The sequence below is a fragment of the Pseudonaja textilis genome, chromosome 2 (assembly GCF_049901715.1).
Source record: "Pseudonaja textilis isolate UNSWEBS1 chromosome 2, rPseTex1.2, whole genome shotgun sequence".
Classification (NCBI taxonomy): domain Eukaryota; kingdom Metazoa; phylum Chordata; class Lepidosauria; order Squamata; family Elapidae; genus Pseudonaja; species Pseudonaja textilis.
In genome coordinates this window covers 161289697-161311502 of record NC_141991.1, presented here as the reverse complement: position 1 = coordinate 161311502, position 21806 = coordinate 161289697, and the positions used below count along the sequence as shown (strand labels likewise).

At 40.0% G+C, this 21806-nt stretch overlaps 2 protein-coding genes and 1 non-coding gene across 4 annotated transcripts in view; 2 read left to right on the top strand and 1 right to left on the bottom strand.

The window, feature by feature from the left end:
* Positions 1-766: 766 nt before the first annotated feature.
* On the bottom strand, positions 767-4143 carry MRPL51 (mitochondrial ribosomal protein L51). 2 transcript variants are annotated; one of them, XM_087923034.1, is made up of 4 exons: positions 4010-4143; positions 3079-3274; positions 1720-1827; positions 767-1287 (listed from the first exon to the last, which is right to left on the bottom strand). In XM_087923034.1, the coding sequence occupies exons 2-4, from the start codon at positions 3173-3175 to the stop codon at positions 1091-1093; spliced, it is 402 nt and encodes a 133-aa protein (XP_087779160.1). In that variant the 5' UTR covers positions 3176-3274; positions 4010-4143; the 3' UTR covers positions 767-1090. The 2 variants fall into 2 exon arrangements, with proteins under 2 accessions (XP_087779160.1, XP_026569111.1); XM_026713326.2 differs by lacking the exon at positions 4010-4143 and having other exon boundaries at positions 3079-3279.
* Positions 4144-4393: 250 nt separating this feature from the next.
* Positions 4394-21806, top strand: part of NCAPD2 (non-SMC condensin I complex subunit D2) — a 31369-nt gene continuing 13956 nt past the window's right edge. Inside the window, exons 1-22 of the mRNA XM_026713382.2 lie at positions 4394-4761; positions 5688-5763; positions 6199-6257; positions 6702-6883; positions 7461-7594; positions 8068-8195; positions 8340-8463; positions 8537-8684; positions 9517-9714; positions 11063-11197; positions 12528-12609; positions 13773-13947; positions 14802-14929; positions 15585-15794; positions 16208-16382; positions 17102-17186; positions 17997-18130; positions 19393-19525; positions 20390-20474; positions 20554-20718; positions 20864-21081; positions 21631-21742. Of these exons, the coding sequence (XP_026569167.1) occupies positions 4614-4761; positions 5688-5763; positions 6199-6257; positions 6702-6883; positions 7461-7594; positions 8068-8195; positions 8340-8463; positions 8537-8684; positions 9517-9714; positions 11063-11197; positions 12528-12609; positions 13773-13947; positions 14802-14929; positions 15585-15794; positions 16208-16382; positions 17102-17186; positions 17997-18130; positions 19393-19525; positions 20390-20474; positions 20554-20718; positions 20864-21081; positions 21631-21742 (3034 nt within the window). The 5' untranslated portion in view covers positions 4394-4613. The remainder of the gene's footprint in view (positions 4762-5687; positions 5764-6198; positions 6258-6701; positions 6884-7460; positions 7595-8067; positions 8196-8339; positions 8464-8536; positions 8685-9516; positions 9715-11062; positions 11198-12527; positions 12610-13772; positions 13948-14801; positions 14930-15584; positions 15795-16207; positions 16383-17101; positions 17187-17996; positions 18131-19392; positions 19526-20389; positions 20475-20553; positions 20719-20863; positions 21082-21630; positions 21743-21806) is intronic.
* Positions 6306-6625, top strand: LOC113444566 (small nucleolar RNA U85). The gene has a single exon (XR_003375256.1). It is a non-coding gene; the product is annotated as a small nucleolar RNA U85 (small nucleolar RNA).

Genomic DNA, 21806 nt, shown 5'->3' with positions numbered 1-21806 from the left:
TGATAGTATATTGTCACTATAGTGAGTGAAGGCCAAAGTGGGAATACATTTTGTTGGAACTGGCTAAGTTTTAAAGAAGAATATGAGTGCCTTAAGCATGAGACACCCACTTTGACTCTTTTTATTTCTTCAAATCCTATGAAAAATGGATCTGATCTGATTAATCCTGCTTCTCCTAATCAGTTTCTTGGAAGAGTTCTGTTGTCATCTCTTATTCACTTTGACTCTCTTTCTACTCTCCCCACGCAGAGGTGGGATTCAGCAGGTTCTGACCAGTTCTGGAGAACCGGTAGCGGAAATTTTGAGTAGTTCGGAGAACCAGCAAATACCACCTCTGACTGGAGTTTTTACAGTATCCTTCCCCTGCCACACCCAACAAGCCACGCCCATAGAACTGGTAGTAAAAAAAAAATGAATATCACTACTGCCCCCATCCCAGAAAACTAAGCTTCCAAACAACTTTAAAACCTACCTACTATCTGCCATTCTGGTTTTCAGCACACTAGCATCTCATAACTGAAGTAGTGAAAAAAATTTTAAATAAAAAGCAGAAGAGACTGTGTGAAAAATTCGTACAAGGTACTTGTGTCATGTTGAGGACCATTTGTATTTCAATTTCACTGAAATAGACCCCCAAAATTGGAAGTCAATCTCATAAAAAGAAACAAATACTATACTAAAACTCCTAAAAATATGGGTTGTGGGCATTTTACATAAACCAATATGGAAAAAAATTAATGGTTAGATACAAAGCGGCAATACAATATAAAACGATGAAATTTATTATTTGCAATTATACGTTAACCAGGTTGGCAAATAACCATATAATGTAACTAATTCTAAAGTACATGTGAAATAAAAATTGCTTGAAAGATACTTCTAAGAAATGACATATCGGAGCACTGAAGTATTTCAATTAATTAAGTGAAAGAAAAATAACTTGAAATAGAAAATAATTCAAAAGATGGAACACAACAAGGATGATGCTGGATGGCTTCACAAAACCATCAGTTTCTGGGCATTAGAGCCACTAATAAATATTGTCCAGTAATCCACAATGTTTGGGGATAAATGTTACGGAGAACTTCTCTTAGCGATACAGTCTATAGCGATTATATCGCTTGTACAAGAATTTAATCCTCTTATTCAGATTATGGTAATCGTCAACAAACATTCGGTCACCCACCATCTTCTTTTTGCGAATGCATCTCTGCAGCTCATTTCCCCTCCATCCACGTAGCCATACTGGCCCCACAATCAGGTTTTTGGGGTGGGCCTTGAAATCCCCTAAGAAGAAGAACACAATAGATATATTTTAGAATTCTATTACTTCGATTTTGAAAAAGGAAGTTTCTTCAGTAATTCCCCCCCCTTTTTTAATCATAGAGTACTACCAACTTCAATTCAAAAGACATTCCCTTTCTAAATAAAGTAGCCATCTGAATGTTAAGCAAATAAAAATGTCTTTCTCTTCAATTTTCTTCTCAAAATCAATCACAGAACTTTTCTCAGATTAGGAACTTCCATGACAATTTCCTTCTTCCAAGATTGGGGGAAAGGGGAGAGAAAAACAGAAAGATCTATTAAATACCTGCCAGAATCACTAGAAAAGTTTGCAGGGAACTTGAGGGATGATAGACTGCATGTATCTCTCCTATACATGCTGCTATTGGAAGACAGGTTGCTGTTAGTGATAATCTACTGTAAAGTAATACTTACCCAGAATTCCAATATTATCATAGACACCAAAAAGTGCTCGTTTCTCATTCCATCGGTCAACCACTTTTGGAGGAGGAGGCTCTTTCACCAGAAATGAGCCAGGGACTTCTAATTTAAACAAAGGAGGAGGAAAAATAGTCAATGTCACTTTAACGTTTGCCTTTGAAAATCTTATTATTACAAATCAGTTGGAGCTTTTATACAGCATATTTACAAACCAATGTTTATGTAAAATATAAAGTTAAATCATTTCTTTTAAAACCTTCTAATGGTACAATATCACTGGACAGCTTTAGAAACTAAATTTATTGGTCCTTAAACCACTAGTTACTGTATTTACAAAGAATATCTAGTCAACCATCATAAATGTAGTACAGGTAGTCCTCAGTTTATGATGAGAATTGGGACAGAACTTCTGGCTCTAAGTGAGGCAGTTGTTAAGTGAGTCACACCCATTTTCATGATATTTTGATTCTAGTTATTAAGTGAATAACACTTTTAATTAAATCTGGCTTTCCCCATTGGAACTTGGCTGGAAAAGTTGCAAGTGGTAATCATGTGACTCTGGAAGACAACCACCATCATAAATACACACTGGTGGAGAAGTGTCTGAATTTTCACATGTGACCACGCTGCAACAATCCTAAGTGAAAGAACTAGTTGTAAAACACATTTTTGTCAGTGTAACTGTAAACGTGAATGGTTGAAGACTACCTGTACTTCAAGATTAGTTACAAAGAAGACTGCAACTAAACAACCTCTGGATCAAGTGGCCAAGCACAATACTGTACAAGCTTAACAGTTTATGAACCAAAGGCAGTCAGAACTCCTATATTAACTGAAGCTGGAAATAAGGACTGTTAGCCATATGGGTCACTTGAATTTCAGTGTCAATGATTATTTTAAGTGCAATCTTAACGTTCATTCGTGTGTGTGTGTGTGTGTGTGTGTGTGTGTGTGTGTGTGTGTGTGTGTGTCTGAAGGAATTCAATATTTAGAACAGACTGCAATACCTGTAATGTACGAAATCCCACCCAACCATCCTAAAAGCTCCCCTTCTACCTTGTCCCCTTCTCGTTGCCTCTGAAAAAGAAGGGGAAGGCGTTATAATTAATGCATGCTCGAGATAGTAAACCAGGGGTCCCCAAACTTGGCAACTTTGGACTTCAACTCCCAGCATAGCTGGCTGGAGAATTCTGGGAGTTGAAGTCCACAAGTCTTAAATTTGCCAAGTTTGGAGACCTCTGTAGTAGACAAAAAGAACCGGGGCCCGAGGTTTTTCGCGCCAATCGGAAGCGCCAAGGCAGGGTTCAGGTCGCTACGTCGCCCACACGACAGCCACCGGGTCCTTCCACCCACTTGTACTGAACAGCCGACGAACTGTAGAGACGAGAAGGCTGCTGCTGCCCGTCCATAAGCGCGGCGGGGTCGTCATCAGCCGCCACGCCGCTTCCATTGAACGTCGGCCTGACTCTTAGGCTAAGAGAGGGCAACGCAAAGGCTCCACGCAAGGAAGCCACTTCAGAAACTTCCCAGAACACCCCGCGCCTCGCAGCTTTCGATCCGCAGGCGGAGAGGAAGGAAGAAAGTCACGACCATAGAGATAAAAGCAATGGAAGTTAGACGTGTCGATCAGGACCTCAAGACAAGAATGGCTGCCTTGCATTTTTGTACACTGTTTTATTAAATATATCACTGTAGCAGATTCTTTTTTTATTCATTCCCCTCTTTTCCTTCTCCCCCAACAGCGGTTAGTTTCTCAGGGTTTTGCTCCACGGATAGGTGATTTTTAAACTTGGGAACTTTAAACAGAGAGACTCTGCTCTTCATGGCTGGCTAGGGAATTCTGGGAGTTGAAATGTACGCATCTTGAAGTTCCCAAATTTTAAAAATACTGAACTAAATCTTCCATGTGAAACAAGATTCTTCATTGTTCTAATTAAAGTGATTAGCCGGTTCAAGCTGGAATAATTTATTATTTCATCCAAGGCAGACATTGAGCACTGCCTGCAGAGATCCATGGAGAAAAATAAGGAGCTAAGTGTAATTATGTTCGTTCACTTAGAAGGAAAAGTTTATCTACCATGGAAGTTACCATGGTAAAGTTTACTTTTAAAATGTATATAGATGTTTCACCCATTCAAATGCAACTGACCATTTCATGCACTGAGAATACAACTACTTGCCATTTGGAAATTCCATTCCCAGCAATTGCAGAGTTGTACTGTACTAGTTGAAGTAATTGACAAGCTTATCTCGAACTACTGTGACTTCCAGCGTCATCACTTACCTTAAGAAATAAATAACATTGTATCTATTGAGAGCATTTAAAATAATTTCGGTAGCGGTTTTGTCAGGTTACAAAGCAAATGAAGCACTTAAGCACTTTATTTCAGACAGTATCTTGATATTGTTTTTTAAGATGGGAGCTTTCACTTTGTACCCAAAGAAATAAAAATAAAAATACAATGTACTGTAAAAAAATTCTGTCTTCAGTACAAATGTAACTCTACACTTTTTCATAGCTCTTCGCCTTCTGAAGCGCGCCTGTCCTTGCGGGACTTGATTGCGGACCATGAGAGAACGATTTAAAGCGATTGGCTGCCGAGCTTTCAAAGAACAACCTGGTTGGGCGAGCGGACATTATTCGAATTTCTGGCGCGTCATTTTTCCTGCCCCTATTGGTCTGCAAGTGCGCGCGAGTGGTGCAGGCCAAGTTTGAGTTCCACCTTCCCCCCTCGGTTCTGCCGCCGAACCGACCCCACCAGAGGTTGGGCCCGCCGGTCCTGCGTTCCAAAATCTAAGATGCTCTGAATTCTACCCGGCGCCGAGCTTCGGAGTGCGGGCGTTTGGGGCTCGATCTGCCTCCCATCAGGCTGCGGATCGGGAGGGGGATGATGGCTGATCCGACTTCGCTTTCGCCTCCCTCGTGGGAGTTCCACTTGCCTCTGTCTCCGGCCGACTTGCTTCGCAGCGCGGGGTCTCTGCAGTACGTGGTGCAGGAAGTGCTGCCCCTCAGACAGCTCCCGGGACAGCTGGCAGGTTGGTGGGAGAAGCGGGAAGCGGGAATGGTCCCCTGGAGATTCCTCGTGTAGGTGTGCAAGTCCGGGAAATCGGAAGGACGAAGACGAGTAATTAATGTGAGTCGTGCCTTCCCATCAAAGCAGCGCCCGAGGCAGCCCCGATTAAATAGTGAATTCTAGGCGGTGCTATCGGGTATCCCAAAGTAATCGGGGAGGATGTATAATTATTTCAGACATCCAATACCAGCTATTTAGATGGTGGTGCAGTTAATGGTTATATCAGGGGTCTTCAAATTTGACAGCTTTTAGACTTGTGGACTTCAATTCCCAGAATTCTTCCTCCAGTCATGTTAGCTCAGGAATTCTGGGAGTTGAAGTCCACAAGTCTTAAACTTGCCAAGTTTGAAGACCCTTGGGTTACATAATAAATAGCACACTTTTAGGATGTTTTTTTAACCTTTTTTGAAATTATGTAACAGCATTTTATTGCTCTGGTTATGTAGTGCATTTGTAATCTGCTTCAGAATATATGGGAACTAAGCATAACAAAACAGATCCACAAGATATACTTTCCAGAAAATTGAAAAGACCATAATCTCGTCAAGCTCCTCAAAGATATAAGCTAAGGTTTAATAATTGTCAAAAGCATGCAAATCATATGATGAAGCAGGTTTTTTTGAGTTGTTATGGTTTATTTTTCTTTTAATGTAACTGCATACACTGCAGCAGTGTATAAACTGATTAAGGAGCAGTTCTAGAAAATTTTTCTAAGAGAATTAGGCATACAAGATCTGGATTAATAAAATCATAGTTCACTAATTGCAATTTGATGTCTAAATTCAAGAATTCTGAGTACCAAAAGTTTATCTGAAAATAGTTTCAAAGCTATCTTCTGCTACTTGATCTGGAGTTGGCATTTCTCACACATGGTCTTTCTTTTTGCAGTATTTCAGACAACATTCTGTACACAAGGAGCACTTGCTATCCTGCAGCATTTTGATACCCTTTTCAGTATTCTACAGTGAGTCTGCACGTTATTACTGGTATTGTTAGAGGGAGCTTTAATCTGAGGATTGAGAGTACATCATAAGAAGCCTTGTTCATAACTGTGGTAATAGCACTAAAAGAAGTAAACATGTAAAAAACCAGAAAATGACTGAAGAATTCTTTGTGTCTTAATTAGTCATTTTGCTAAAGAAGCCATTTAATTTCCTGTACCCACATTGTTAAATGACAGAGAGAAGGGGTTGAGACTGAAAATAATTTTGTTTGATGTAAACAATTTGTAGCTGAGCTTTGGACATTGTATAATAGGAAATTTCTTAAATGTTCCCAGAAGTTCTATTTCCAAAATTAATACAAGCTGAATGTACAATGATAACTTTAGATGAAGAGGAATACATGGGATGCTTTGAAAAAAATGTTTGTGTTTTAACTTAATATTCATGCTTTGCAGCTACTTCAGGACTGTAGATAAGGCTGTTAAGGAAGATGCCCTAGAACTGATGATGAAAGGTGAATACGTTCTCTTAATACTATAGAAAATACAAGTTCTTTATTGCAGCTAAATGATGATAACAAGGCAAATGTGACCTCATTGGCAGGTTGTTCCCTCAGCCTGTTCCTTTCATAATGGTCTGTAATCTTGGTGGTCAATGCAGAGTAATGTGTGTTCACTGTAAGGGCAGACCAACAGGACATCCCATTCCTTCTGTCTTCCATCTTTTTGGAATGAGAGATTCATCATTTGCATAGTATTGCAAGAGGTGGTCAGAGGGGTGGATACAGGATAAGCATAGTGTGCCTGGGTAATGGGTTGCTGGGTGCTCCAGAGTTATGCTGATAGGATACTATGAGCACAAGTCTTTGGTAATCTGAAAGCTGTCCTGAAATCACATTTAGAACAAATATCTATTGAGAGCCTGTCTGAAGATGGTACCTTCTCACTTCTCCTTTTAGTTGTGACTAGTCAATCCAATGCCCTGACAACCATCCTGAATGATTCAGACCTCAGATCTTCTCTTCGGGTTCTCCATCTTAATGCTCTAAAGATGAATTGTTATATACTAGTACGGCTAGTGGAGGCATTTGAAACGGAATCTGGCAAGACCAATCTAGTGGGATTGGAATCCAAGGGGAAGGTAGGTGGCTGGTATCTATTTGCTAGATATGTACTTCTGGGCAGCTTTTTCCTCTTTAACCTGTTGCCCTGAAATCTGATTAATTTTAGTCTTTTCTTGAGTTAGTGGATATGCCAGTTAGAGGATATGTTATGTACCATATTGAAATTTATGTGATCTTTTAAAATATAATTTTGTATTCATAGAGTAAAAGATACTCAGAAGCTTCTTTTTTTTCTTTCTGCACTCTCTTAGCTCTTTATTAGTTTGTGTTAGTTTTTATGTTCTTAGTAAATCTAATAAATATTTTGAAAACCTATATTACATTGTGGGAGTGGAGGTGTGATATATTCCATTCTTATTTTGCTATCCCAAATATTGCCAGCTCGTCTCAGACCTTTGAATAGGCTGTGCCTTACAGGAAGAATCTACAGGCAATCAGTTGAGAATATGTAAATATTTAACATAAGCAGATCTGGACACATCCAGAGCTGAAATCAACAGAGGCAACTAATGTAATTTCTGAACATGACCTTCACGTAGATAAGCTTTTGATGCATGTCTTCTCTTGAATTGATGTTCTGGATTTGTTTTGCAGAACAAGAAAAGCCATACTAAAGGCTTTGCTTGGGAGGAAGAAAGGCAGTCAATTATACAACTGCTCACACAATTACTTCAGTTGGATCTTCATCAGCTTTGGAATGGCTTGGTAGTGGAAGAAGAGTTTGTAAGGTATAGAAATGGAACGGAAAGCTGTTTTTAGACAAAGCTTCATTGGGCTGGAGAAAAGTGAAGGGTCAATCAGATAGGAAGAGAGGAAAATGATATGATTCATGTGAGCCGGAAAGAAAACATTATTTTTTTTTAAGTGCTAAGTACATCTTCATAGGATTGTAAAAGATAAAGGAGTCCTTGCTCCGCTAGTCGTAGCCAATTTTAGGGAGCAGTGCTCATCTCCGTTTCTAGGCCATTGAGCCAGCACTGTCCAAAGACATACTTGTTTATCTACTTGCATTTACATGCTTTCAAACTGTTAGGTTGGCGGGAGCTCACTCCATCATGCAATAATAGGACTCAAACCGCTGGAGCATAGACCTTCCCTGGAGTCTTTTGAGCCACTGCGCCACTGTGATAAGATTGTAGTACATAAAATATTGCATTGCGATACCCTTTTGCTCTAACTCCTGTTTTGACTTTCTTTTCAGTTTGCTAACTGGCTGTTGCTACCGTATCCTGGAAAATCCCACCATTAGCCACCAGAAGCATCGGCCCACAAGAGACACAGTGATTCACCTACTAGGTGTTGCTCTATCTCGATATGACCATATGCTCAGTAAGTCTATTCTATTCTTTTAGCTTGGGCAGGCCAAATACTGAAATAGGTCTAATTTCTGAGCCCTAAATGGCTAATCTGAGCCATCCCTAATTTCTCCCGTTACTGAAGAAGGTCTTCTCTTACCACAGTTCTCTTTGACAGGTGCCACTCTGAAAGTCTCCCAGATGCTTCAGCACTTTGAACATGTAGCTTCAGTATTTGTGGAGGCTGTAACCGTGTGGATCAAGGACTATGGTATGAAGAGTATTGTGGGGGAGATACTAAGGTGAGAGAGGTTCCTTCTGTCTTCCTTACAATTCTCAGCAGCATCGATCACTGACTGTTAATTCATTGTTCAGGGAAATTGGACAGAAATGCCCCCAAGAACTGGCTCGAGAGGCTTCTGGGGTGAAGAGCTATGCTGCCTTCTTGACAGAACTCACTGAACGAACACCAGCTATTGTTCTGTCCAACATGAGTGTCCTGTTGCATCACCTGGATGGAGAGGTTGTTTCACAGACTGTATTTTCCATATAGAAAGTATATGAGAATGAAATAAATAACATTCTATTTTTATTGGCTGAAGATCTTGAAAAAAGCTTAATGGCTAGCCCAGGTGTCATTCTGAACCATGTTCTAATTCTGCAGAGTTATGGAATGCGTAATGACTGAGCCGGGTGCTTTCCTTTTAAAAAAAAACCCACTTGTTTCTTAACTCAAGCTTTTACAACTGATTTTGTCTTTGAGTTCTCTTGTATCTTCAGAACCATCACTTGTCCTCTCTTCCAAGTTGAATAAACACTCGGGTTTCTGCTTTTTCCCTTGTAATCCTGCTTGGCTTCTCAGGTGGATACTTCTACCTTATAACTTGTGAGAAAAAGCCTGAAAGTTTCAATGATATATTTGATTGCAAATCTCTTGCTTGCAATGTCGAACTCTATAACCTGTTTTTGAGTAAACATAACTTAAATCAAGATACACGTCTATTGAAGTGATGCTGCATGTAGAACAACAGTGGCATTAAAGTCTGCCAGGCCCAGAAGCAATTATTGCAAGTATATATTTGGCTCGCCAAAAGCTCAGCATCAGTAAATTTTTACTTTTCATTGCCTTTTCTCTGTAGCACTTGGCAATTCATTATCAGTAAGTCCAGTCTAGCAGAGAGCTACTGTTGTGTAAAGAGCTTTTGGCCTGAAATTCTTACATAGATGAATCAATTAAGTCTGTTCCAAATTTAAAGCTTCTTTGGGATTTTGGCTTTCTGAGCATATCGTCTAGTTTGCAAGTTTTGGAAATGGCCAGCCCAGTTGTCATTCTGAACCATGTTCTAATTTTGCAGAGTTATGGAATGCGTAATGCCATTTTGGCTGCTATGGCAGAGATGCTGTTGCAAGTGCTGAATGGAGAACAACTGGAGGAAGCTGCCATAAATACAAGGGATCAGTTCTTGGATACTTTGCAGGCGCACACGTGTGATATCAGTAGCTTTGTGCGCAGTCGTGTGCTTCAGCTCTTTACCCGAATTGTGCAACAGAAAGTGAGTTTTGAAGAAAATATCAGGAGCAAATAACCACAGACCCACACTTGTAGAGTTCAAACTAGCTACTTTATTGTTCTCTTTGTATAGTTGTAAGAATCTCCTCAGACTGGTAGCTTTCCCCTGGGAAAGACCAGATAAAGCTATATGACATTCAAAGGTAGGGGGTGGAGCCGGGGAGTGTCAGACCTTGCCTCTTCTATTTACATAGGGAGGCAAGGCTAATTCCTCACTTAAGGGGAGGGGGGGTATTTTTTCTATACTTTTTTTACTGCTTGTGAACCGCCTAGAGTCACTGAGAGCGACTAGAGGCTATATAAATTTTCTAAATAAATTATCAATAAATAAGCCCTCCTCCCATTTGGGATAATTGTTTGCCAACAAATACTTTGTGAACTTAATTAGGGTAACTAAGATGCTACGAATGACTTACAAATGCAACTGTTTGCCCCCCAAAATACATCATCAGCCTAAAATATAAAGTATACAATGCAGTATCTGAAGAATAAGAATTAACATTTAAGAACTAGTTAAAATAATAAAATTTGTAGTGGTGAAAACAACAAGAACTACATATGTTCCTGCTTTGATTATTGCAATGTGCTCTACATGGGGCTACCATTGAAGAATATTTGGAAGCTACAGTTGGTCCAGCAGTGTTGGCACATGTAACATCACTGTTATACAAGTAAGGTGTACTTTTCAGCCTTCAGCGAGTGTAATCCTGGGATGGAGACCTTTTCATGTTTATGCAAAAGCTCTAGTGGAACAGTTGAGACTTACTTCTGAGTAAGCACACCCATTTTCTGGCATCAAGGGGCCTGTTGCAGAATTATTTTTGGAAGTTCCAGCTCCCAGGGAGGACAGCACTGGTTTTGCTCCTCTTACCTGATGTCAGAAACATTCCAGAATATTATTACCTTTTTGTAAATTATAACAATGTGATAATGAAAAGCTTTTTGTAGCTTTCTTGGGACTGCTTCCCTTCCATTTTCTCATCCAGTATGTTCATACTTTGTGAGCAATTCATATAAGGATAACAGGGTAGTTTCAGGTGGGCACTTACTACTTGCTACCTAACGGTTATTATCTAGCAGTGAAAATATGTTAAAACTGTTCCTTCGATATTTTTCTCTAGCAAAGCCATTCACGCTGCTAGGGAAAATGAAAGTTTGCACTGTATATCTAAGTCTTCCATGTATCTCCAGATGGAAGAAAATATTTAGCACAGCCAATGTCTGAGCAGAGTTGAGAACTTGTTAGGAAGGAATACTGGTACTGCAGAAGAAATATGTCCTTACTATCATGATTGTGTCAGTGTATGAAATAGCTTCTCTTTCTGCTATAGGCTCTGCCCTTAACTAGATTCCAAGCAGTTGTGTGCCTTGCTGTGGATCGGCTACAGGACAAAGCAGTAACCGTGGTTAAGAATGCTATCCAATTGCTCTCTGCCTTCCTTTCCAACAATCCTTTCTCTTGTAAGGTAAGCTTTATAAATCTATTTCTTGGCAAATTTTTAACTGCAGTATTTTTCATTACTCCTCACCTATTCTGCAAATGGGTTTTTGCTCATCTCGTTTGCTTAAAAAAAAAAAGTATAGCCCAAAATATCCTGAATACAGAAAAGCAGAATGTAGCCTAGAACAAAAACAAAGCATCAGTAAAAGGGTCAGTGCCAGGCACAAGCAACCAGAACCACTTGTGAAAAGCCTCAGGCTGAAACTTTATTGTTTGTCATCTAGGTGATAAGAATCTCATCAGACTGCTTGCCTCCCCCTGAGAATAACCAGATAAGGCTTCATAGATTCTGGGGGAAGGTCAGGCTTATGGCGGCGTGTAACAACTCCAAGCCCTTGCTTGACCTCTCCCTCCAGCCTAGCTGGCAATTCCCCCACAGTCATCATGCCATCAATCGAGACATTTTTTTCCACCATAATAGCAATAGCACTTAGACTTATATACCGCCTTATAGTGCTTTACAGCCCTCTCTAAGCGGTTTACAGAGTCAGCATATTGCGCCCAACAATCTGGGTCCTCATTTTACCCGCCTCAGAAGGATGGAAGGGCTGAGTCAACCTTGAGCCTGATGAGATTCGATCTGCCAAATTGCAGTAGTAGCAGCTTGCAGTACTGCACTCTAACCACGGTGCCACCAAGGCTTTAATAATACAGGTAGCCCAACTTTTTCTTTGCTAAGCAAGGTAATTAAGTGGGTCACACCTGAGATTTACGACCTTTTGCGTCACCGTTAAACAAATCACTGTGAACCGTGGTTGTTAAGCAAGTCTGGCTTTTCCCATTGGTTTTGCTTGTCAGAAGCCAATTGGGAAGGTTGCAAATGGTGACCGCACGCATAACTACCTGCCAGTTGCCAAGTGTCTGGGTTTTGGTCACATGACTATGGGGCTGCTACAACAGTTGTAAGTATGAGAACTGGGCATAAGTCGCTTTTTCAGTGCCATTGTAGCTTTGAACTGTCATTAAACAAATGGTTATAAGGATACCTGCACCTCTTTTTCCTCTCTCATGAATAAGGTCTTTCTCATTCTAAGCAGCTGATAAAAAAAAGGAGCTTGGCTCAGATTTGTGCCTTAATTTCCTCTTTGACTGCATTCAGTATAGCGGGCAGGATGAACTGCTCTGGAATGAGCAGCTACCATGTTTTCTTCCAAAATGGGTTTTTAAAAGTTGACTTTTCCTTGAATTTTCTACCAGTCATCCCATAACGTTAATATATTTGGTTATAAAAGAAATGAGCTCTCAAGAGAATATGAAAGTAGAAGTATTAATGAATATACCTCTCACATTTACAGTTGAACTGCACTGACTTAACTGAACTTCTTGAAAAGGAGAAGCAAAAACTCCAAGAAATGAAGACAGCCAGGACCCCAGCTGGTAACGTGCTTTCATCTGTGCCATAGCTTTAGGGAAGGTGGATAAGGATAGGCATTGGTTTAAAAGGGAGAGGAAGAAGAATTGTGAAGTTAAACTTAGATGTAACACGTTCACCTGCTTGGGGGGGGTGGGGTTGGTCTAGACCAGTGGTCGCCAACCAATGGGCCAGGGACCATTGGTGGTTTGTGAGAAAATTTTGGTGGTCTGCAGAGAAATGTCACCCCCAAAGCAATTAATCCAGGAACACAAGGCTGTGCCATCCTCAGGAACACAAGGCTTAGGTTGCATTGCGAACAACACGAAGTAGTAAGGGGAGGGGGGGAAGGGCAGAGGGGGGGAACTTGCCTCACGTGCCTAGCCTGGCTACCGGGCTGCTGCTTTCTGCTTCTTTCTTCTTTTGCATTTGGCTGCACACAAGGAAAGCAGCAAGTCTTTCTCTCCCCAAACTCTGCCAGAAATGAGTCTTTGGTACCCTGCAAGGCATTCTGCTCCAAGAGGCTGCGCCAGCAAAGACTCATTTCTGGTGGAGTTTGGGGGAGAGAAAGAAAGACTTCTGCTTCTCCTGCCTTCCTTGCATGAAGCCAAAAGTCTCTCTCTCCCCCTGAGAACGGAGCTGGAGATGATATCCTGTGATCCCAAATGAAGAATGATCGATTGGTAGGAAAACAGGGTGGGGAATTTTCCTGCAGACTTTTGGGGGGATTTTCCCAGGGTCTCTGGTCTGCGGGATTTAAAATTATGAGTTTGGTGGTCCTTGAGGTCTAAAAGGTTGGCGACCCCGGACTAGAAGACCTACAAGGTCCCTTCGAACTCTATTAATCTGTTAATAGGACTCATGATAGCTCAACCTCCTGTAGTTCTATCTCCAGGAGCTACTATATCTAAAAGGATGCCTCATAGCCATGCTTGGACCACCAGTCCTTATGCCTCACTATCCTATGTTCTTCCTCTTTGCTCTCTCAGGACTACTTAGCACCTGTATTTCATGGTAATCAGTTTGTCTCAGTGAACAGATAGCTTTAGGAACCAGATGTTTTAGCCTGGAAGCAGTTAAATAGGGATAGTTTGAATACCATGCTTCTTGATACTCCAGTATGCATTTGTAAGTACTAACAATCACAGTAGGAATGGGAAACTAGCTGATTCTTCCATTCACCTCACAGAGGCCGTGATTTCCCCTGAGGAAGAATGGGAAGCAATGCAACCAGAGCTCCAGGCAACTCTGAAGAATTGCCTAGATTCAGAGCAGTGGGAAGAAGAGGAACATGACCTTGAGACAAGGGACCCAGCACAGCTAATCAACGATATTGTCCAGCTGTTGAGGAAATCCAACTACAAGTGAGTAAACTCCTGGGAGATGGATGCGCTTCTGCTCTGAATGTAACACGGAGCGTTTGGAGCTTGTTCCAGCTAGCCCTCTTCTTGCCACCCCAACTGAGCCTGGAATTTGAGTTGTAAGTCATTGCGGTCATTATATGGGTCACCAAGTATCCTGAATTGATTTTTTTTAGTGTTTTTATGACAGTCATTAAGTGAGTCGCTGTAGTCATTAAGTGGACTGCATGGCCATTAAGCAAGTCCAGCATATCAAATGGGTTTTTTTTTCCCTATTTTCTGCTGGAAAACAGCAAAAATGAGTTGCAAATCATGATCACATGACCATGGAATACTGCAGTTGGTCATAAACGCAAGCCATAAGTGCCCAAAGGAGGCCTTAGCTGGCCATACCTTTGAGGACAGCTTATTGAGTGCATTGTAACTTTAAATAGTTGTTAAGCGACCAGTCATTAAGTAAGGGCTACCTGTATAGTTATTAACTGAATACTTTTGAGTTACACTACATTCTTTTTCTTTTTTTAATAAACTTTATTGAACTTTTACATTAAAAACATAAAAATATATCACTCAATAACAGCAATTTGTAGTGCTTATCTTATAACAATAATTTGTGCATTATTTACAGGTATTAATTTATGCATAATTACGTTCTTATTTTATCTGTTACTTATATTTAATAACTACCTATCTTTAATCTATCTCTGTTCTATCCAGTTACACCATTGTTCCCACACCTTATAAAATATTGAAGCCTCTTTAATCTTTTACACTACGCTTTTCAAAGGTTAGAAGATGAATGTGTAAGAAATAGCTAAATACAGTTTGACTTTACTGTGTTGTATTTCCTAATATAGGAATGCCATCTGTCTGACACGAGAAGGTGTGCGCCAATTCCAAGAGTTGGAACCCTTTTCCAACAGCCCAGGAACAAAGGATGATGAGAAAAACGTTATCTTGAATGTATTGAGAACATTATATCTTGGTAATCGTCTGATGCTGCTCCAGTTAATTTACTGTTTGGTTGATTCTAGAAGATTCCAGTTATAATGGTAGTGATGATTGTTAGTTTGATGCCTCTTCTCTTTATGTACAAAGTGGATAGGAAAATCTAATTTTTTAAAAAAGATGCATTGAAGTTTGCAGAGCTAAATTGTCCCTCTTTCTCTTTATTGGACCCAGGCATTATTTTTGGAATGCCTCATATCACTTCTCGTTTAAAATATTTACCTTGGAAATTTCCAATACTGAAAGAAAAGAACATTCCTAGACTGATAAATTTTGCACAACCCTTCCGTTCCACACTAGATGCTCCTTTAGAGAAACTATTTTTAATAATAAAAGAGAAGATACACTGCTGAGGGTTGAACTGTGAAGTTCTTGGTGCTCTTAGCTTGATTCTTTGCTTTCGGATATTTCATTACCCAACTAGGTCAGGTTATCAGTGTGTCTTGATGATCTTACCTAGTTGGCTAATGAAATGTCTGCAAGGAAACAAGCATATTCAGAGAACACTAAGAACATCACATTTTATTGCAATAGAGAATGAAAGTTCACTCATAGCAATATAAACCTTTATGTTGTTAGTCATACCTTGAGTTTGGGATTTGATGTATTCAATCCTTGTTTCTGCTGTGCAGATACCAAAATTACAGATGGTGTCCAAGAATCCACAGATGATGGTAACAGTACAGGGAATGAAAAGCAAACTGAGGAAGACCCTCTGCCAGCAGCGTTGGTAAAACAAGAGATGCTGGTGCAATACTTACAGGATGCCTACAACTTTTCTGCAAAAATCACTGAAGCCTTAAGCATGGTCTCTAAGCTCATGTATGAAAGATCAGTATCTGGTAGGTATAATTATGCTTCTCTTCTTTCGTTTATGTTTACCATGTGGTCATGTGCCATAAAGTTTGGGTTAAGTCCTCGTGTCTGGAATAAGATAGGTCCGAAAACTTGGAGCGTTAGTTATTTGGAACATTTCTGAAACGATTTTGGAGAGTTAGAGAGAGCCCTAGATCCACAGCTCATGACACAGGAAAAAATAGTTCCTTGATTCTACTCACCAGAATTTAGTTACCCAATTCACAACCATGTATCTGAGAACCATGGTAGATTAAATAACTGCTAGCCTAACTTTAGATTCATCACTATTTAACATGAGGTTAAGAAGGAAAAACAGCTGAAACCTTGATAGAGTGGCCTGGTGTCTGAATTGAAGCTGCAACAATCAAGTCTTCTCCTTCCTATTCTCTCTTTTCAGTGGCCCAAGAAGCTATTGAGTTCTTTGTTATAGTTTCTCAGTTTGGCGTACCTCAGGCTGTGTTTGGAGTCCGTCGTATGCTCCCCCTGATATGGTCTAAGGAACCTGGAGTCAGAGAAGCCGTGTTGGATGCCTATAGGAGACTCTACCTGAATCAAAATGGTGGCTCTGAAAGGTGTGGCTTTACCCATTCCTCTCAATCGCAGCAGAAAGGCAGGACACAAATTTTATACAGATAGTCCTCGACTTACGATCACAATTGAGCCCAAAATTGCTGTTGCTGACTGAGACATTTGTTAAGTGAGTTTTACCCCGTTTTATGACTTTTCTTGCCACGGTTGTTGAATGAATCACTGCCGTTGTTAAGTTAGTAACATGGTGGTTAAGTAAATTTGACTTCCCCGTTGACTTTGCTTGTCAGGGGGTCGCAAAAGGTGGTCACATGACCGCAGGGCATTGCAACCATCATAAATATGAGTCAGTTAAATTTTGATTGCATGACCATGGGGTTACTGCAATCGTCATCAGTGTAAAAAACGGTCATAAGTCACTTTTTTCTATGCTGTTGTAACTTTGAATAGTCACTAAATAAACTTGTAATTCGAGGACTACCGGCACCAAATCTTAACTACAAAGCTCACTATTCAACATAGTCGAATCTAAGCTTTATCTTGGCTGACTTTCTCATTTGAAATGTGTTGCACAGAAACAGATTATGATCCCACAAAACCAAGGCAGGCAGACCAAATGAAGAATAGCTAATCGGAAGTCTCTTGCATGCCTTACACCTAGGAATGAACCTGGCTACACCCAGCTAATTTTTGGGTAGAATAATGCCATGATGACAGAATTAATAGAATTAACTCTACCTTTTCCTGCTTATTTTCTACACAGGACTCAAGCCCAGAATTTGATCCTCTCTCTCTCTCTTCTAATAGTTGATGCATCATTGGGGACAATTAAGTGCCTTGAAGAAATTGTGAGTGTTCATTCTCTTATATAAAAAGCCATCTAGTTGCATTTGATGGATATTCTTCATTTGAAGAATGAAGATACTCTTCCTTTGAAGAATATTAGAAGCATAATCTCTGCTCCCAAACTACCATCTAAATTTTTATTTTATCACTTTAATCTTTGGATTTTTGCAATGCCTGAGGTACTTAACTCAGACACAGATGTCACTAGGGCCTTTCTAATGTTTTCAGAATTAATTAAATCAGAAAATTGCTATTTTAATTGATGATGGTAAGTTGAATGTTTTAAGGAGACATGAGACTAGAATATAAAATATTATTAGACCGTATTAGTGGTTATTTGGATCAGGATGATAAACTAGAGAAATCTTTATTTGATCTGGGATTTGCATCTGCTGTTCTAGTTTTATTTGTGTTAGAATAAAGATATCATCCCCAATCTCATTTCTACATTCAAATTTTTAAAAAGGAGCAAACATTTGCTTCTCTGGTAAACTCTTGGTATGTTCTTATCGATATAGTCCTGTCCCTTCATCTGCTGAATGGGTGAATTTATCCTACATGAATGAAGCTCTCCATACGCTCTGTGTAAATCTCTACAAAAGTGGGGAAAGTCAAATTTCTGCTCAACCCTACTAATTCTGGTGCAATACCTTTTATGGCCACCTGATTGCTATCTTGAAAAAAAAGAGTAGCAGAGCCTGCAAAGTGCCAGAGATAGCTTTAGGGTTTGAGTTTGGGGGTGGGGGTTGACTCTTATTCTAGCTTTAAAAACTGCCTGGTTTCATTTCCTGACTGACTTTGTCGTTTCTTAGATCTCAGAGTTTGTGCAAAAGGATGAAATAAAACCTATTGTGATTCAACTGCTCTGGGAACAATTTACTGAGAAATTGCAGTGTTCAAAATTGGAACGCCATGCTGCTATTATGCTTCTAGGAATGATGGCACAGTGAGTTGTTAGCTGTTTCTATATGGCTAATATATTTAGAAGATTCAGTATAATAATTGTATTTGTATGCGACGTATTCTAAATAATCTAGCTCCCTGCTTCTTCCTGGGAGGCTTCAAGAAAGTTTTCTTGGTATCTAGTTGATCTCTCCCAGCCCTTCAATTTATGAAGTAGCAGTTTACAATCTGATGATACATATGTGGGTAAGACAAAGTCACAAGGAAATTAGATATTTGTTGAAAAACAAACACATGAGAAAAGGTAAATGTCTCTTAGTAAATAAGATTTTCCCAATTGGGATTATTGTTCTTTTGTAGTGGAATCTTAGCATTCTTCTGTCAAGTACTTATTGAGTTCAGATCCTGGGCAACCTGCCCCTTCCTTCTGAAGCTCAACCTGCCAGTTTTTCTGAAAGCAGGTGGAGGGAGGGCAGGCCCAAAATTAAAGCCCCCTCCCCTCCAAAAATGTGGGAGTGGTGCTTAAGTGCCTATCACAGTTATTTTATTTCAACAGTATGACCTGTTTTAAAAAAGACTCCTTCATCAAGAGCATTCCGTGTTTATTGATCAAACAGTCACGAGTATTTTCCAAAATACATTAGCCCAACAATCAAATGTTGACTGGTACTTGGCTATCCCTTCTTTTTGCTTTTCTTTTTGAAAGAGAAATATTTTCCTCTCCCTTTTGGTTTTTACAATTCCCCAACAAGGATAGTAAATTCTCAATGTTAATTGTTGCATGTGCATTGTATTGTGGCCCTGTGATGAAGTAATTTGTTTTTAGATGTTTTGTTACATTATTATTGCTGCTTTCTCAAGATTTAAAGTTTCAGTGATTTAATCTGTGCTTCATTTGACAACTTTTAGTCCTGGACTGAATGGTTTTGATACCTTCTAATCTTATAACTTGCCTCACCCCCAGCCACAAAGGTCTAGCATCTAGCTTGTTGAACATTTCTTGAGAACTTTATAGAATATTCTTGGCCTAATAAAAATACTGTGCTGGTATAAATGTTACCATTTTTCATGTCAGTTACCTTATCTTGTATTCTTCAGCAACCCAGTGAAATCATTTATTTACATTATCTGTAAATAATTGATGTATAATTCATTATAATTGTGCATAATTCATTATAAGAAACTAGAATTGGTCCATTGTTTCTCTAAGACAACTACTATAGGTTTTTGCTTTGGTCTTTCTTAAGGTCCTTGGAGATTTTTATAATGTTTGGATCTAATCGGGGATTTTTCTGCCCTCAATAGAGGGAAGCCGGAGATTGTGGGAAGTAACCTGGATCTTTTAATCTCTGTGGGATTAGATGAGAGAGTCCAGGAAGATTATCATCTTGCCCAGGAAGTGTGCAATGCTATCTCCAAAATTGCCAAAAGCCAGAAGGTCAGAATGATGAGAATAATATTTTATTTTATTGATTTATTTCATGGACTGATAAAAACTGCCAGTTTTCAACCTGAGAATAACTCCAAGGGCAGAAAACTGTTTAATAGGATTCACTGAAATCTGCCTTGAATACTGCTGTGGCTATAGTTTGTAATCCTATGCTGTAAACACATGGCCAGTTTTATACAAGATTACATTAACTAATTATGTAGTTTTATTGGCTGTTTCAATGTACCATATCAAGGTGAGAATCCAGTTTTCACTATATGCTTATCCTTCTTTGGAGCTATTAAATGTGTTGCAAAACATTAAAATAAATTTCCACATTCAGGGTAAAGAATCCCATAGTACTATAAAGAAAATTTAATGGCCCTAAAAACAGACAAAAGAACAATACTATACTTTCATGTTGGAAGTTTCGAAGCGCTTGGTGAAAGAATCAGAGGAAGCATCACTGTTGCCTGGAGACACCTACTTGGGAATTCCTTTCATGTCCCTTTTAAGTTGCCCACCCAAGTGATACCCATCTATTTGCAGTCGCCTGCTTTTGAACTGCTAGGTCGGCAGGATCTGGAGCATGTGACAGGAGCTCACCTTGTCCTGTGGCAGCAATCGGATCTTGAACACGAGCCTGTTGATGGTCAGCCCAGTGTCCTAGCCTCATGAGCCACTACATTCCTATGACAAAAGAATTAAAGCAAGTTCAGTGTTTGAGTGTGTGAGAGAGAGAGAGAGATGAAGCATCTTTCAATATAAAGGAATTAAAAATGAAGTAAGAAAGTACAAAGTAGTTTTGGTTTCAGTAAAGAAAACCCAAAACATTCTGCTAGATATGACTAATGTTTTGCTCTTTTCTCACAGTCTGACCTTGGGAAAAACACTACTCCCTTCCGACTTCCACAGTCACACTTACTTTTCAAGCGCCTGCATGAGGTCATAACTGTGGGTGAGTTGGTGAAACTGAGAGGAAGGTAGGCATAGCTACAAGTATGCTATTTGGTCTGATTGTAGGCCTTTCCCCCTAGGTTTTACTCATTCAAGTGCACATTGGATTCCCTTTACTGAGAGAGCAGTTGCCCTTATCTACCTGTTGGCAGAAGGACCTGAGGAAATATGTGCTCAGATCTTGCAGTCTTGTAGCCAACAAGCCCTGGAAAAGTTGCAGGAGTTTAGTACAGCAGCTGAGGCAGGTGAGTTAAAGACAGGTGTGTTCTCTGCTTTTGACAAAGTCTGCTTGGAATTACTTGAGGCAGGTGACTTAGAAAGGGCATGGCTAGAGAGGGCAGCAAGAGAAAAGAGGATAAATGTACCATTAAAAAAATGTCTGCTCTCCAGAGTTTGGATCTTCTTCCGATGAAGCAACTGGTGATTCGAACATGATTGATATCATTCTGTTAACACATTTGGTCTCCCTTGCGGGGGATGTGGCCTTGCAGCAGCTTGTACACCTGGAGTTATCTATAAGCAATGAGCTACGCAGGCGCCGTGTCCTTGGGGAAGAACGAGACACAAAGGAACAGGCTGCCAGCACTGTAAAAGTCCAGAATAGCAAGGTGAGGGCTGGAATTCTTCTTGTTTCCATGTCTACTTGACCTTGGTTATTTCAATGGCTCACCATCAGATCATGTTACTCATCTGATTCTTAAATGCTACAGATTTCCATAATTTGGGACAGGGGCCTTTGCTGAGCATATCCCTCTGTAGCAGTTCCCAACTGTGGAGTAGTGGTATAGCAGTAGCACTTAGACTTATATGCCGTTTCAGTGCTTTACAGCCCTCTCCAAGCGGTTTACAGAGTCAGCCTATTGCCCCCAACAATCTGGGTCCATGTTTTACTGACCTCAGAAGGATGGAAGGCTGAATCAACCTTGAGCTTGGTGAGATTCGATCTGCCAAATTGCAGGCAGTCAGCAGAAGTAGCCTGCAGTACTGCATTCTAACCACTGTGCCACCACCTCGGCTTCTTTTTTTCAATGGCATATATTGGGAAAAAAAAAAAAACCCTCACAAGTGCCTTCAGCCTTTTCTTACTCTTAAGACTGCCTTGCTCCATTGAGGGACAGAACAGTGCTAGCTTTCAGTGATTTCTTCCTTCTGCACAGTGTACTGGGAATGACACCACCATGGAGGAGGACTTAGGCTTGGTTGGCGCTTCTGCTGAAGATACAGAAATGGAACTCATCCGTACCATTTGTGAGACAGAGCTCTTGGATGGTAAATATGGAAACTGAGTAGATTCCCCCCCCCTTCTTATTGATGAATTTTGTAATTGTTTTTT